This window comes from Callithrix jacchus, chromosome 18 (assembly GCF_049354715.1).
Source record: "Callithrix jacchus isolate 240 chromosome 18, calJac240_pri, whole genome shotgun sequence".
NCBI classification, from domain to species: Eukaryota; Metazoa; Chordata; class Mammalia; order Primates; family Cebidae; genus Callithrix; species Callithrix jacchus.
In genome coordinates, this window is record NC_133519.1 from 17,811,252 (window position 1) to 17,826,100 (window position 14,849).

Consider the following 14,849-nt stretch of genomic DNA (forward strand, 5'->3'; position numbering starts at 1 on the left):
GTGATGGGGAGGAAGGCCACAAACCACATTGCCATGTGTGTACCTATGCAACAATCTTGCATGTCCTTCACAGGTACCCCAAAACCTAAAATGCAATAAAATATATATTTAAAAAAGAAGAAGACATTCTGCCTCTTGAAGCCTCCTGAGACCACTGCTTGGCAGTCGAGATTTTGTCCTTTGAGAACTCGAGTCCACTCCAGGCCACACTCTATTTGAGGCTGAGGTTTGCTCTTTGTTGTATTACCCATTCTAAATTCTAGATAGACCCATTTCACTGGGTCTGTCCTATTTCAGGCTAGAGCATGGGGAATTTGTTCACTTTCTCCTTCCTCTTCACTCAGGACCAGCACAAGGCTGCAAACTAGAAAAATGTGTCTGTCCTAAAGACTGAAGCCTTCCCTCAGGTGGGCTGTCTCAAGTCCAGCCTGGAGGGCAGACACTCAGCCGGCCCGTTTGGTTCTCACACCCTCATCAATCATTGTGTCGTCAGGGTTCTCTAGGGAAACAAAACCAACAGGATGTGTGTGCTTGTGTGTGTATATGTCTTTGTGTTTGTACACACATGCACCCATGAGGTAAGCATACAGATATATACCTCATCTGCATATACACACACATACACATACACACATAGAGAAAGACTGATCTATTAGGATAAATTGGCTCTTATGATTGTCGAGGCTGACGCAGCCCATGATCTACAGTCAGCAAGCTGGAGACCCAGGACAGCCAATAGTGTAGTTTCTTTCAGTCCAAATACCAGCAAGTTCAAGACCCAAGAAGAGCCGTTTTTCAGTTTGCATCTGAAAGCAGGAAAACTTATGTCCCAACTGAAAGCAGGAGGAGTTCCCCCTCACTAGAGGAGGAATCAGCCCTTTTGTTTTATTCAGGCCTTCAGCGGACCGGATGGGTCCACCCACATTAGGGTGGAGTTTGTTCTGCCACCGCGCAGTTTTCATTCTGCGATGGGGGTACCTTACTTTCCCAATGAGAAATTTTAAATTTCCTCTTTTGAGCCTGGAGCTTTTGCCTTCTCAGAGCTGCATGGGGTGTGAACTTTGTTGGTGATGTGGCCTCCAGCATAGACTGTGAGAAGATTTTTTTCTTTAATCCTCGAGAGAGGACACTGGTCTCGAGCTCCGAAGGGCTGGCCATGAAGCAGCATGATCTGTGCAAACTGAGTTCGGCCCTGGGCAGCCAGAGCACACACTGCCTCTCCACAGGCCTCTGCCGAGACCTACGGGGCCTCACACACACGCAGTGTGGTCCCAGGACCTACGCTTGCTGCTGTCCTCGCTTGACTTTCAACTAGGCCTAAAAAAGCGGCGTCAGTGGAAATGTGTTTTTCTTGCTCCATCTCTATGTTAGTTGCTCATCTGTGGTGAGGACAACTCAGAGCCTCGGGCCTCGTGCTCTGTGAGGCTGCACTGGGCTACAGTACCAGCTCCTGTCTCGGGTGTCTGGTTTCCTCCTTGAAACACTGGGACAGCAGACCCAGCCTGTCTATCTGGGCAAGGCCCTAACACCTGGAAGCATGAAAAGCCATGTGACAGCTGGAGTGGAGCTCTGCATGCCCTTGGAAGGATTTTATTTCAGGGCCATGGGCCTTAGAAGTGATCACTATACAATCCACTGGTGGCAAATGTAGGGATTCACTCAGGGTGGTTGGCAAAATATTAAGGGAAATATTAGGGAAAGTAATAAGATATAGTCTCAAACGTTTTGGTAGGCCAAAAGGTTTTGATAACTTGTAAAAATGGAACAGGCTGAAGGTTGCCAGTTCTTACCTTAGAGTATTAGGTCACAGGGTAAAGTTTAGGGATAACAGAAGCTGTCCCAGTTAAGTCTGTTTACCCCACATTCCTTTTTCTCTCCTCTATCTAGCTTGTTTACTCAGGTAACCTTTGAGCCGGATGGCCCTCTTGGGAGGAGGTTGACCAGGGAAATTACCCATTAATGGTGTTTGCTCTGGGCCCCAGAACCAAACCTTTTATCATTCATAAGCCAACTCTTTTAAGCATATTAATTATCCACAATTATGATGACTTAAAACCCCTGTTATTAAATCTATACTGAATAAACGTGAGGAGGAACAGCTAGTGAGGGGTGGCATAGCTGCAATTGCGCTGAGAGCAGCTGTCAACCTCCCTAGCCCACTCATTCACTGTACTCTGTGTTTGAGTGTTTTATTCATCTGTCACAGAGTCCCAGTTTGCAGGACAGACCCTCAGAGGTGGTGATCAACGTCTCAGGCAGAGGTCAAGATGAGGTGTGACGGACATCATAAAAGTGTAACAGAACATCCCATTGCTCAGAGATGGGAGAACAACTCTGAACTGAGAGGGCTAGGCTGTATTCATCTACTCTTTTCATGGGAAACTGTGAGGCCTGAGGTTGGGAAACAAAGATAGTGGCAGCTACTTTCCCCTTCCCAGGGTGGCTGAGGAAAGCCAGCATGTCACAGAGAAGCTCTCTCAGCAACAGCAGCTGATGGTGCTGTGGCCGAGGGCTGGCCAGGAAGCAGCATGATCCATGTGAATCGAGTTAGGCTCTGGGCAGCCAGAGCACACGCTGCCTCTCCACGGATCAGCAGCATCAGCATCCCCTGGGAGCATGTTAGACTCAGTCTCAGGCTCCACCAGACCCACTGAATCAGTATCTGTATTTTCACAGGATCCTTGGGTGATCCACAAGCACGTGAAAGTGTGAGAAGCCCTTCCTCTTGCTGAACAGTTTTCCTCACTCAGACTCCTTTTCTTACATTATTTCTTTTCTTTTTTTTTGAGACGGAGTTTCGCTCTTGTTACCCAGGCTGGAGTGCAATGGCGCGATCTCAGCTCATCACAACCTCCGCCTCATGGGTTCAGGCAATTCTCCTGCCTCAGCCTCCTGAGTAGCTGGGACTACAGGCACGCACCACCATGCCCAGCTAATTTTTTGTATTTTTAGTAGAGACGGGGTTTCATCATGTTGACCAGGATGGTCTCGATCTCTTGACCTCATGATCCACCTGCCTCGGCCTCCCTACATTATTTCTTACTAAGAGAAGCCAGGATACATCCTGGACTTCCTAGAGAGCACACTGGATTTTATGCCATTTTGATTACCCGCAGTTTTCTTCCTCATTCATTCAAATAGTCATTGACTACCTCCTATGTTCCAATAGTTTCCTTCCTCATTCATTCATTCATTCATTCATTCAGCCAAACAGTCATTGAGCACCTCCTATGTTCACATATGTGTTCTATCTGCACCCCGGTCCTCCTGGCCTTGACTTGCTAGGTTGCTTCTGTTAGGATGGGAGGTACCTGGGACCTGGTGTATGAAAGCCACTTACTTGGGCAGGTAGATATTGGCACGAGCAGGAGAGACGTTACCCTGGTGTCAAATGCTGACCTTACAGCGTGAGACAGGTGGAGGAGTGTAAAATGCAGCCCCTGTGGGCAGATCCATTCCAAGTCCTGTGCGCACAGGACGTGCGCTGTCTTGTTTGACAGCACACTGCAGTAGCTCCGCCAGCCTGATGACAATTGAGAAATGCAGGAATTCTGTGTCGAAGTTTAGGCCAGCCCCGCGGCTCCTCAAGGCCCCCTCTGGGGGGGTGCGATGGGAGCAGTACTCAGACTAGCAACCACAGCTGAAGCCCGCTAAGGAAGCCGGGAAACGTGCTGAGCCCTGGGATGGGAGTGCCTCGCCATTGGATGAAACAACCCGCCAGGCAGGGCCGTAACTAGGAAATAGGCGAGAGTGGGCAGGGCCCTGCGTTCTGGTCAGACTGAGAATGAGCACGTGGAAACAAAGGCCAGTGGATGTGGCCTGGGGCAGCCTAAATCTTCCCACTTCAGTGCTGCTTCTCCCACAAGGAGAACTTTGGGGTGTAGAGGCTGAGACAGCAGCTGGGGAGACATGTGGGCTCATCTGTGAGGAGCTGAGGAAGCGCAGAGCGGGGACCTGGCGGCCGGAGTTGACGCCACCTTCACTTCAGAGTAAATGACAAGGGAACCCTAGGAGACAAGAGCACCCGCGTGAGGACCAGGGCGGGCCTGGGGGTGGGGGAGGCTGGGCAGAGGGGGAGACTCACCGTGTTCCTGAGATGTCTGGGGTCAGAGGCCTCTGTGGAAAGAGGAAAGTGTTCAGCTGTGGAAGATTGGCGTGGAGCTCTCCCGTTGCGTCCGCGCCGTCAGGCCAGCCCTGAGGCTTCTGGAGACCCGCTCTCCCTCCGCGCGGTGAGTCTATCGCTGCTCTCGGTTGGTGCCCACCCTGTCCCCTGCCACTCCTAAGTCCCTCTCTTCAACACCCCTTCACACTTCATGGCCCACTTGGAGCTGCTTAGGGGCTCTCCAGAGAAAGACGTTTGTCTTTTATCTTGTTAGTTCTTTGAGCGTAATTGGTATTGTGTGTTCTGGAGAGGTGGCGTGGCAGGTGCGAGTTTTAGCACCCTCCATGTGGCTCTAGACCGCCCGAGACTGAGCTTGCAGCCCGCAGCCTGCCTTGCCACCTCTGCAGCTGGGGGACGTCACTCAACATTTCCTGCCTCGGTTGCCTCATCTCTATGATGGGAATAAAAATATTACCTGCCTGTATGGTTTTGGCGAAGCTATATGAGTTTACACCTAAGCGTATGCTCATGTGTCTGTGTGTCTGTGCATATACTATTTCTATCTATCATGTGTTGAGCAATTTTTATGTGTCAGGTACAGTCCGGATTGCTATATTCACTATTTCTCTATTATTATATGTATGTGTGCCATAGTTCTATATATGTGCTACAGGTACAGTTCTAAGAGCTATCCATACAAATATAGTGTATGTACTTATTGCACTTATAGAACTGTACCTGGCACATAATAAGAACTATTCAACACATGATAGATATTAGAAATTATTACTGTTATATTATCATCCAACTGGAGGAAAGTATGACATTCTCCAGACACGGCTCTCCCCTTTTGGGGAATGAGCCTTGGAATGGCTTGGAATGAGCATCAGGACTCCCTGGAATTGCACTGAGAAAAGCAGAGTTTGGTCCGGAGTTTGGACTCTGGAGACAGACTGCTTGGTGATTGTCTATATGATTTCAGGCAAGTCGTTTAAGGTATCTATTCCTTGGTTTCCTCATCTGTAAAAGGGGAGTAGTAACAGCATATACCTCAAAGGGGCTTGTGAGAGTGAATGAGTTGACATGTCTCAGAGGGGTGCTTTGGAACCGAGAATGAGGCACAAACACAATTCACTTGACTTTATATAAGAAAAATTGGAAAACCAGAGAGGGAAGGTCACTGGCTAAAACCACGCAGCACTTTTAATGAAGCAGAGGTAGAAAGAAAAGCCTGCCCCAGAAAACTTTGCTTCTCTTTCCTGCTCCTAGTAAGGAGGCAGCCAGGCTGGGATTCCCTCATTTCAAACCACTGACTGTGAGTGAGGGCTGATGACACAGCCAGACCTCCAGCGTGTAGTTACCATCACAGCTGCCCCACCCCTGCAGTTTCAGCAGCATTTCCACACCTATTTTCTCATAGTCCTCACGGTAACCCTAGGAAACAGCGTGGTAGCTGTAATAATGTGCCCCCAGAGATGTCACACCCTAATCACTGGAATCTGTGAATCTATTACCCTAAAAATGGAAAAGAGGACCTTTCAGACATGATGAGGATTACAGACCCTGAGATAGGGAGATTAGTCTGGGTTATCCAGGTGGGCCTAATATACTCACATTGAGAAAACCCAAGCGCTTTTCTCAGTTGAGGTCAGAGGGAGACCTGTCTATGGAAGAATGGTTAGGGAAATGTGACTTGGCTACTTGGCTGGCTTTGGGGAGAGAGGAAGGGGCTCCAGCCCAGGAAAGTGGGTGAGATCTAGAAGCTGAAAAGGCAAGAACACTTTCACCCCTGGAGCCTCCGGGGAGGAACACAGCCCTGCCAACACCCCGTGAGACATATGTCAGACTTCTGACCCACAGAGCTGTAAGATGATACATTTGTATTGCTTCATCCACCAAATTTATGGTAATTTGACACAGCAGCAATCAGAAACTAGTACAGGTAGGTAAGTGCTGTGGACTAAATATTTGTGTTGCTCTCCAAATTCATGGGTTAAAGAGCTAATCCCCAATGTGATGGCATTTGGAAGTGAGCCTAGGGTGACAATTACATCATGATCAATTACATGATCAGTTACAATTACATGATCAATTACAATTACATGATGAGATACGAGTGGTGATCTCTCCCTCTCTCTCTGCTGTATGGGGGATACAGCAAGGAGTCACCTGTCTGGAAACTGGGAATAGGGCCCTCACTAAGAACCTGACCATACTGGCACCTTCATCTTGGACTTCCAGCCTCCAGAACTGTGAGAAATAGATGTTTGTTCTTTAAGTCACCTAGTCTATGGTACTCTGTTAGAGGAGCCAGAGCTGACTAAGGCGGTAGGGAAGTAGTCACAGTTTATGGATAGAGATACTGAAGCTCTGAGAGATTAAGGGAATGCCCCAAAGGATGCTTTTGTTACTCACGTTATACTGAGGCCCTCTACAGAGAATGGAGAAAGGAGAGTGCAGGGGAGGCTTGGATTCGCCTGAAGAGGCTTAGGCGCAAATTAAGAAGCCCCATGACCCAGTGGGAGGGGCGGCTCTATGCCTGGCTGGCTCAGAGCTGCTGAGGGGGTGGAAATTGAGCTACACTATCTAAGTTGAGGGCTGGCCAGAGCAAAGACTTCCTTGGGTCTTACCGGCATGTTTCTTTTTCTTTTGGATGCTCCGTACTTCTGAGTAAACCACATCTTCTCTTCTGGGATTTACTTAGAAAGAAATTGAAGTTTCAGAGGATGCTGAGGTTCTTGCCTCTCCTTAGAGATACTTCCTCCTCCCCCAGCAAGAGTCTCTTCTCTGGAATGACTAGAGCCCTGCAGGCCTCGGCACAGTCCCTCCCCATCTCCTGCCCCACCCCGCCTTTCCCATACCAGCCCCCTGGCTTCTGCCAACTGCAGGGTCCTTGGGCCTCACCATTGCTGTACACTGGTTGCAGCTCTACCCAGGCTGGTACATTGTAGTAGGTGGGCTGTTGGGAGTCTGAAGGGCTCCTGTGAGACAGAAAAACGTGGATGTTTCTTAGGAATCCTGACAAAGTAGCTCTAATGATTACTCCTAGTAAGTGATTTCTTACTGCAACGGGGCTGCCAAGCCTGGAAACCTGGATGAGCACACAACAAGCGGCCTGTGGGCGTTTTATTATGAATCATGACCATAATAGCTGCGTTTCCAGGCTTTCTGTTCATCTAGTATGTAACAGGCATTGTGCTGATGCTTATAACAACATGATGTTAGTTCTGTTTCATCCTCATTTTGTAGCAAACAGAGGCTCCAAGAAGTGACTTATGAATATCATGTAACCAGAAAGGGGATGAGCCAAGGCTCAAAGCTGGCTTCAAAGCCTGCATGCTCAGTGATCAGAAGGCTTTGAGGCGCTCTGCATGGTTTGCATGTTGCTATCGTGGGCTTGCCCAGGTATAGCGGCGAGCCTTTGTGTCAACCTTTGGGATACAAGACAGTGACCCCTTCTTCATAGGGACTATGTCCTTCTGGCAGATTGACCTCTCTGGGTGGTCAAATCGTGTGGCTCCATCTTCTCAGTTGTTATCACAAGAGGTGCTGATGAGATCAGCATCTCTGGAGATTTCCAGGTTGACTGATCTAAAGTCATCTCAAGATATGGAACGACTTGGTGGTCATAGTGGTCACTCAGACAACCAAGCCAAGAATGGTCCAGGGATGTGGGTTAATAAATGCAAAAGCAATTAACACTTGATGAGAAAATAGCCTATACAGTTAAGGAGGTGGGTGCAAAGGTGTTGGGAATTGCCTCGAGATATCCCCAGGGAGGTACAACAGGAAGTGGGCACAGCCCATCTCAGCAGCACCTGGCAGAAACTGTGCTCTCTTGGTAGTCACCAGATTCAATTCAATTTTTCCACTCTGTGGACATTTCATTAATCACACAGGAATGCAGCTCAGGTCTTACCTGCCGGGGTCAGAGGCAGGCTTTCTCCCTGTAAAGGAAAGCAGAGGAGTATTGGATTCAGGAAGAGGAGACCCTCAGAGGGGCACAGATCAGAGAAGGCTCACTTAGAAACTGCCAGGAGTTGCTGTCACTGAAGGTTGAATCCTTCTTTGTTATGCCCCAGGGAGGCTGACCCTGCCAGAGCGGTATGTTATGATGTGAAATGCGAGTCCACAGTCTGTTATCCTTTAACCTGGTGGTGTTAAACATAATGATTGGTAGCCACAGGCAAGAAGGCACACCGATCAGCTGTAAAAAGAGTGTACATTTAAAATATCAGAAAACTACTGGATCCTATCTGGTTTCTATTTTCTATTTCTCAGAGTTTTTCTCCTCCCCTTCCCATGCCTTGGGGGTCTTGTAAGCGTCCAGAGGAAGATACTCTGCAGTTTATGATGTTAGATAAACTACATCTCCTCAAGACGTTTTCCACCTTATAGGTCTGTTTTGGAAACTTGTGTATTTGGTAAAAAGCAATTCTGGAGAACCCCGTGGAAAGGCAGAGGATTGAGGGACAGAACGGAGGAACACTTGTGAGCCTGGGGATGGCCATGAAGGCAGTATGAGGCCTAAGGGAGCATTGCTGCGAAGGGCATGAACTCAAGCCAAGGTGTACCCAGAGTCACCCACCTGCTTTTCTCGAGAGCCAGCAGTAGAGCAGCAGTACCCCAGCAGCAAGGCCTGCCATGCTGAGCAGGCCCCCGGCGATGCCTGTGGCAACAGAGCCACTTCTGTTTCCAGTTAACCCTGAGGGGGAGACCCCACACATGAGCCAGAGGAGAGGCTGTGGTCTCGAACTGCCCACCCCCAGTAGCTGCTGCCTGGGCCTGAGGGTTAACCTAGGTGAGCAGGGTCCCAGCAGCTAAGCAGGGGCTGATGTGGCACAGCAGATGGCTCCCGTCTTTGTGAGGAAGTTGTCTCTGCGCCTGAGGCAAGGGTCGAGGGTCAGGGTGGGTGGTGACTGGTGAGAGAAGAGGCAGCCAGGTAAGGAGCTCTAAAGTCAGTGGTGCTCTTTGCCCCTCTGCCACCCTGTGCTCCAAGCCCCCGCGTCATCATTCCAGAAGCACTTCACCAAATAGCAGTTTAGAGAGCTGCCAGCTGTGTTACTTGTCCCTGAGGAGTGCCATCTGGTCAAGCACCTTGAGGGTTATCAGAGGGTCCTTGGGGGAAACATTTTGTCTCCATCTGTGGCCCAGGCATGGGAAACTTACCTGTGATATAAAATGTCACCACCTCACTGCGCTGGGCCCCCAGGCCATTGTCGGCCTCACAGGAGTAGTTTCCAGAGTGTTCTGCAGTCAGAGAGAGGTTGAAGGAGGCTCCTCCTCCAGAGGGAGCCGTGCTATTCCCCAGGGTGACATCTTCATAATAAAACCAGTACAGGATCGGGGGAGAGCCTCTCAGGGCCTCACAGTGAAGCTCCAGCAGGTCCCCCACCACAGCCTGGGCCCTGGGAGCCCTGAGGGTGAGGACTGGGCGAGACACCAGAACTGAGGGAGAACAAAAAGTCAATAGCACTTTCTGCTTCTAACATATTTGTAAGAAACAAAAGGTATTAACAAATGTAAGAAGTCGTATCTCAGTCTTGGAAAGTAGATTAAAATACAGATGATAAAGCTAAGTAGTTTGACCCGTGAATAGTTTTCGGTGTACAAAAACATCCAAAAGAAAACCGTAAAAAGTATATAAATCACTGAAAGCTTCAAATAGACAATAAATATATAAAAAGATTATCATCTTCATTACTAATTAACGAAACACAACTAAAGACAACCACACAATACTATTCTTTTCTCTATTTTTTGGGTTGGCAAAGCTTACATAGACGGATCATCCTGATGAGCTTGTGGATAAACAGGCGTGTACATTTGCCCTAGGTGGTAACACAAATTTAACAAACTTCCTTGAATGACAATTTGTCAATAGCTACAAAATTTCAAGTGCCCATTAACTCTGACCCAACAAATCTGCTTGTAGCGGGCCAGGTGCAGTGGCCTAAACCTCTAATCCCAACGATTTGGGAGTCTGAGGCAGAAGGATCACTTGAGCCCAGGAGTTCAAGTCCTTCTTCTAGAGCCATCTCCTCTAAGGGATACCAGCATAAAATATGCCAATATGTTTGTACAAGAATTTCTATTGTAGCATTTTAATAAGAGCTGAAAATTAGAGGCAACCTACTGGATTGGGTAATGAAATACAAATGCTATCCAAGATGTGTTTCTTAAAAGTCGAGATATATATTTCAGTTAAAAAAATGCAACTGGCGTAACTATAGGTATAATATTATTCTAGCTTTCTAAAAATTAAATGCCTTGAGGTTGATACAGTATTCCTAGAAGCATGCACATGAAACAGTTAACAATGGTTATGTCTAGAGAGTATGTGCCTATGAATTGATTGTGAGCAGGTAGAAAGAGACTTTTACTTTTCAGTATTGGCCCTTTTGTATTATTTGATCTTTTTCATCGTGAAGATTCATGTGTTTTTTCAGAATAACAAATTGCTAAAAACTAAAAGGTTGTGTTAAAACGTTGCCACAGTGGATGAGGAAATGTCATCATGTCTCGGACTAATGTTAAGAATTAGAGAGGACCATGCTTCAACCTGGCTTTACCCTTGCTAGCTGTGTGTCTGCAAGCTAGTTACTTCACTGCTCTAAATCTCAGTTTCTTTTCTGAAAATAGGAGATAAAATGGCTTAAAATTTATCCTCACAGGTTTATTGTAATGATTAAATGAGATATTGGATATTAAGCACTAACCACAGAGTCTGGAGCCTGATGAAGGCTCAGTGAGGGTTGATGATGATGACATGGGTCATGATGACAAGAAGAAATAATATCTCCTTTTCTGGCAGTTTCTGGTCCCTACGACCTGTGTCCTAGTTCCAGAACTCAGACACAATTCATTCGGACTACACGGGAAGCCCTTTGCCTGTGATAACAGTAGCAGCAGAAATAACATGCATTTGTGACAGGGAGTTATAGAAACAAGGGAGTGAGGATGAGCAGAAAATCATGAAATCAAAAGTACAGAATGTGGGAGGTTGATGTGTTGGCTTGCTATGTTACAAGGAGAGACAGAGTAGCCCTCGGTCAGTGGAACATGCCTGGGTACTGGCTCTAAGGAACAGGTGGATGAACTGTGTGGCAAGAGTCCCTGAAAATCTCAGGAAAATTGGTTGAGGTTGGTGCTTCTGGTGGGGGAAGAATGAGCTTACCCGTTGGGAGCAAGTTGGGAGCAGGCCCTAAGCCTGGCATAAACAGGCCTTAAAGATACTGGCCATAAACAGGATATCTACAGCACTGTGACATCCTCGTGATGGCAGTGACACACATTGCTAGAGGTTGTTGGTTTACTGGAGCAAGGGAGCAAGGGAAAGAAAGACCTAACCCACTCTTGCTCGGGGACTTCTGAATCACAAACAATAGAATGAGTGACCCATGCCTTAACCACGTGTTCTAGCTGCAGTAGATAAACACACTAGAGCCTGTTTCTTGCCACTAGTAAAGAATGCTTTGTTCCTTGAGAAGAATGCTTTTAGGTAAATGATGATTATCACTTGCTTGCTGTCAATAAATGTATGGGTCAAACTCTATTTGAAGCTCTCAACTGGGAATGCTGTGGCCCCCTGTCATCCCACCTTTTGCTCTCTATCTCTGTGTCTGTTTTTTAATTCCTTCAGCTCAACCTGGGTTGGGGTCTTCATGACCAAGCTGGTCTTGGCACTTACAGAATAGGAAAATCTGAAGTCATCATCTCTTGGATGCCAATGAGATGGCTGCACTGGCTACCTTGTGAGATGCTGGATCCTAGGTTAGCATGCCCAGATCAACCTGCCTATGTGGCTCTGTCTCTATTCCTGTGATACCCAGGCATCTTGCCAAGGGGAATAAAAGCATCAATGTATGTTTTGCTTTACATGACTAGAATGGTGATTGCATACCATTGTATGGTCTCCTGTTTCTCCCGGATATATTCCAAAAGCAGGGACAACCCACTTTTACTTTTGCACATCTCCTCTAGGAACCTGTAAGTCTGCATAATCCATATTCGCTGTCTGCCAAAATCATAGAATTCTAGGATAGGGGATGATAGGATTTTCATCTAGTCTGATTTTCCCACTTTACGGGTGTGGAAACTGAGGCCAATATGGGAAAGGCATTTGGCCAATGTCACAAAGCTAGTTATCTTCAGAGCCAAGTCTAGAACATTCATCTCAACACCCCTTAGCATACTTTTGCTAAACCCCAGGTCTCTCTAAACAGGGGTTTCGAAGCTTGGCTTGTAGGAGGTAATCACCAAAATATTCAAAGCTAACTAGAAGCAGCTTTCCTTGGGTTATTACACTTAATTGCATGGGATCAAAGAACAGCTCTGAGAATGGAGGAGTTTGGTTGATAGGTGGCCGTTTCCATTCCATGTCATCCTGCTCCCCGTTTTCTGCCCTGGTCACCTGTGTCCCTTGCTTTAAAGATCACTGAGTGTGTCTCCTGAAGAGCTGTGCACATAGCTTATGTTAACATAGGATTTTTAATATGGAAATGTAAGGACCATTTACATCCCCAGTAATGCAAGAAACTCAAGAATAGAGGCTTGTTGGAAGTCAGTGAGAGAAGAATCTGGACAAGAAACAGCCTAATATTTTCTAGGGCAGAGAAACCTATATTTATAATTCTTTGGTTTCACTTTCATATAATAATTTCAGTTCAGAATATAGTTTATGTTCTAAAAAGTCTTATTTGCATTTTTAGTGAGGGGCTTTAATCACATTCAAGAAGACTTCAGGGAAACTTCAGATTCCTGGAACCATGCCACAGAGGATCCCAGACATTCACAGGGAGGTTCTGCAGGCAGAAAGTGTGCTGGGATGCCATACAAGCCAACAGCCCTGAGGAGCTCTGTGGCTCCACTGTCAGCTGCAGGAGAGCAGGCACGGTTCTGGGCTGTGTGGCTGGTGGGCTTGGCCCACTCACCTGCAACTTTCAGTGTCACCATCTCACTGCGCTGTGCCTCCAGACCATTGTCTGCCTCACAGGAGTAGATTCCAGAATGTTCTGTAGTCAGAGAGAGATTGAAGGAGGCTCCTCCTCCAGAGAGGGCCGAGATCTTTCCCAGGGTGACATCCTCATGATAAAATAGGTACAGGATCGGGGAGGAGCCTCTCAGGGCCTCACAATGAAGCTCCAGCAGGTCCCCCACCACAGCCTGGGCCCTGGGAGTCCTGATGGTGAGGATGGGGCGAGACACTGGAACTGAGGGAGGAAAAACAGTAACCATCAGCTGCTTCTGCTGAAACATATTCCTTCATGCTAAAGACATTTGAAATGGGACAATGTTTTTCTCAGTTTTTAATGCCCTTGGGATGTTACTTAAAACTCAGCAATATTTTCAGATCTCCAGAAAGAATAACATTTGTGTAGCGCTATACACAGTTTGGAATACTGAAGTACACAAACTCAGATGTGTTTGAGGACTGTGAAAACAAGGATTAAACTGACAGGTATCTTAGAAGTCAAAAGAGAGTTGGAGAAAGGAGGAATCAGTCCAACAGAAAAGGAAGGACAAGAGAGACTCGCGGCTTCTATCACCAGGGATGTAATTGCATCTGGGCTGCATCAGAAATGGGGCCCACAAGAGAAAGAGTATCGTTATGTTATTTGCTCATTTTTATATTCATTCACCCATCAAAAATTAATTGAACAAAAATTTTTATAAAATTGAGCAAAAATAAAAATTGAGCATTTCCTAAGTCCCAAGCATGGTATGATGTCCTAGGGAATCAATGGTGGGAAAGACAGTTCCTGCTCTCATAGAGCCTACAATATAGAAGGATGAGAGGCAGCAATTCAATAAAAAGGCAGTAAGTATAGAATTAAAACTGATAATTGATAAAGGACAGGGTACTATGAAATGTATGCGTTGTCAAGGAAAGCTTCCTCACAAAATGACCTTTGAAATTAGCATTGAAATTAGGCAGTTGAAAAGGGAGGTATAGAGTGCACTGGGCAGGCAAACTGTATGTGCAAAGGCCCTGAGTTGGGAATAAGACTGGCACATCTGAATTATTGAAATAAGGTAGCATCACACTGAGAAGAGTCTGCAAACTACCATGAAATAGGAGGCTGGAAATCTAGGCTGGACTTCACAAGCCATGCTAAGAATTTTGATCCTTCTTAGAGCAATGGGAAGCCTGTAAGTCCATCTATGCAGGGGTGTGAGATGATCAAATTTGTTGCTTTAAAAAGACTATTTTGACCATTGTGCACAAAATGGACTGTGGTGGAATGGAAGTGGAATTGAGGGGTAGAGCACATGAGTGGCATTGCAGTAGTCAAATGATGGTGGACTTGTCTAGATAGAGGTGGTAGAGATAAAGATTTGAGAACTATTTAGGAAGTCAAATCAGCAGGACTTAATGATTAACTGGCTATCAGCGGTGAGGAAGAGAAATGCTGAGGAAGATGCCTGTTTCTGCTTTGTGTATCTGATGAGGAGAGATGTGTTTCACAGAGGCAGGAACCTTTGAAAGAGGAGGGGAATGTCAGCAGTTAGGTTTTGGAGATACTCAGATTGATGAGCTTTTGAGATATTTGAGTAAAGATATGTCATGTGCAGATGCTCGAGTGGAAGGTCCCCTTTAGAGATAGAAGTTTTGAAATAATGATTTATAGATGCCATCCCCAGAATCATCCAGACAAAGGATTTAGATAAGAGAAGAGGGCATAAGTCAGAGTTCTGGGGCATGCCAACGCTTAAAGGTTTTCTGCAAAAGGAGAAGCCAATGAAG

At 46.6% G+C, this 14,849-nt stretch overlaps 1 protein-coding gene and 1 long non-coding RNA gene across 2 annotated transcripts in view; one reads left to right on the top strand and one right to left on the bottom strand.

Moving 5' to 3' along the window:
* Positions 1-3,632: 3,632 nt before the first annotated feature.
* Positions 3,633-14,849, bottom strand: part of FCRL5 (Fc receptor like 5) — a 38,345-nt gene continuing 27,128 nt past the window's right edge. Inside the window, exons 10-17 of the mRNA XM_054247354.2 lie at positions 13,036-13,314; positions 9,272-9,550; positions 8,691-8,807; positions 8,022-8,049; positions 7,007-7,083; positions 6,733-6,801; positions 4,085-4,116; positions 3,633-4,007 (exon numbers count right to left, since the gene is read on the bottom strand). Coding sequence (XP_054103329.2) covers positions 3,918-4,007; positions 4,085-4,116; positions 6,733-6,801; positions 7,007-7,083; positions 8,022-8,049; positions 8,691-8,807; positions 9,272-9,550; positions 13,036-13,314 — 971 coding nt within the window. The 3' untranslated portion in view covers positions 3,633-3,917. The remainder of the gene's footprint in view (positions 4,008-4,084; positions 4,117-6,732; positions 6,802-7,006; positions 7,084-8,021; positions 8,050-8,690; positions 8,808-9,271; positions 9,551-13,035; positions 13,315-14,849) is intronic.
* LOC118149137 (uncharacterized) overlaps positions 13,154-14,849 on the top strand; it is a 28,677-nt gene continuing 26,981 nt past the window's right edge. The window contains exon 1 of the long non-coding RNA XR_008477611.2: positions 13,154-13,289. This is a non-coding gene — a long non-coding RNA (uncharacterized LOC118149137). The remainder of the gene's footprint in view (positions 13,290-14,849) is intronic.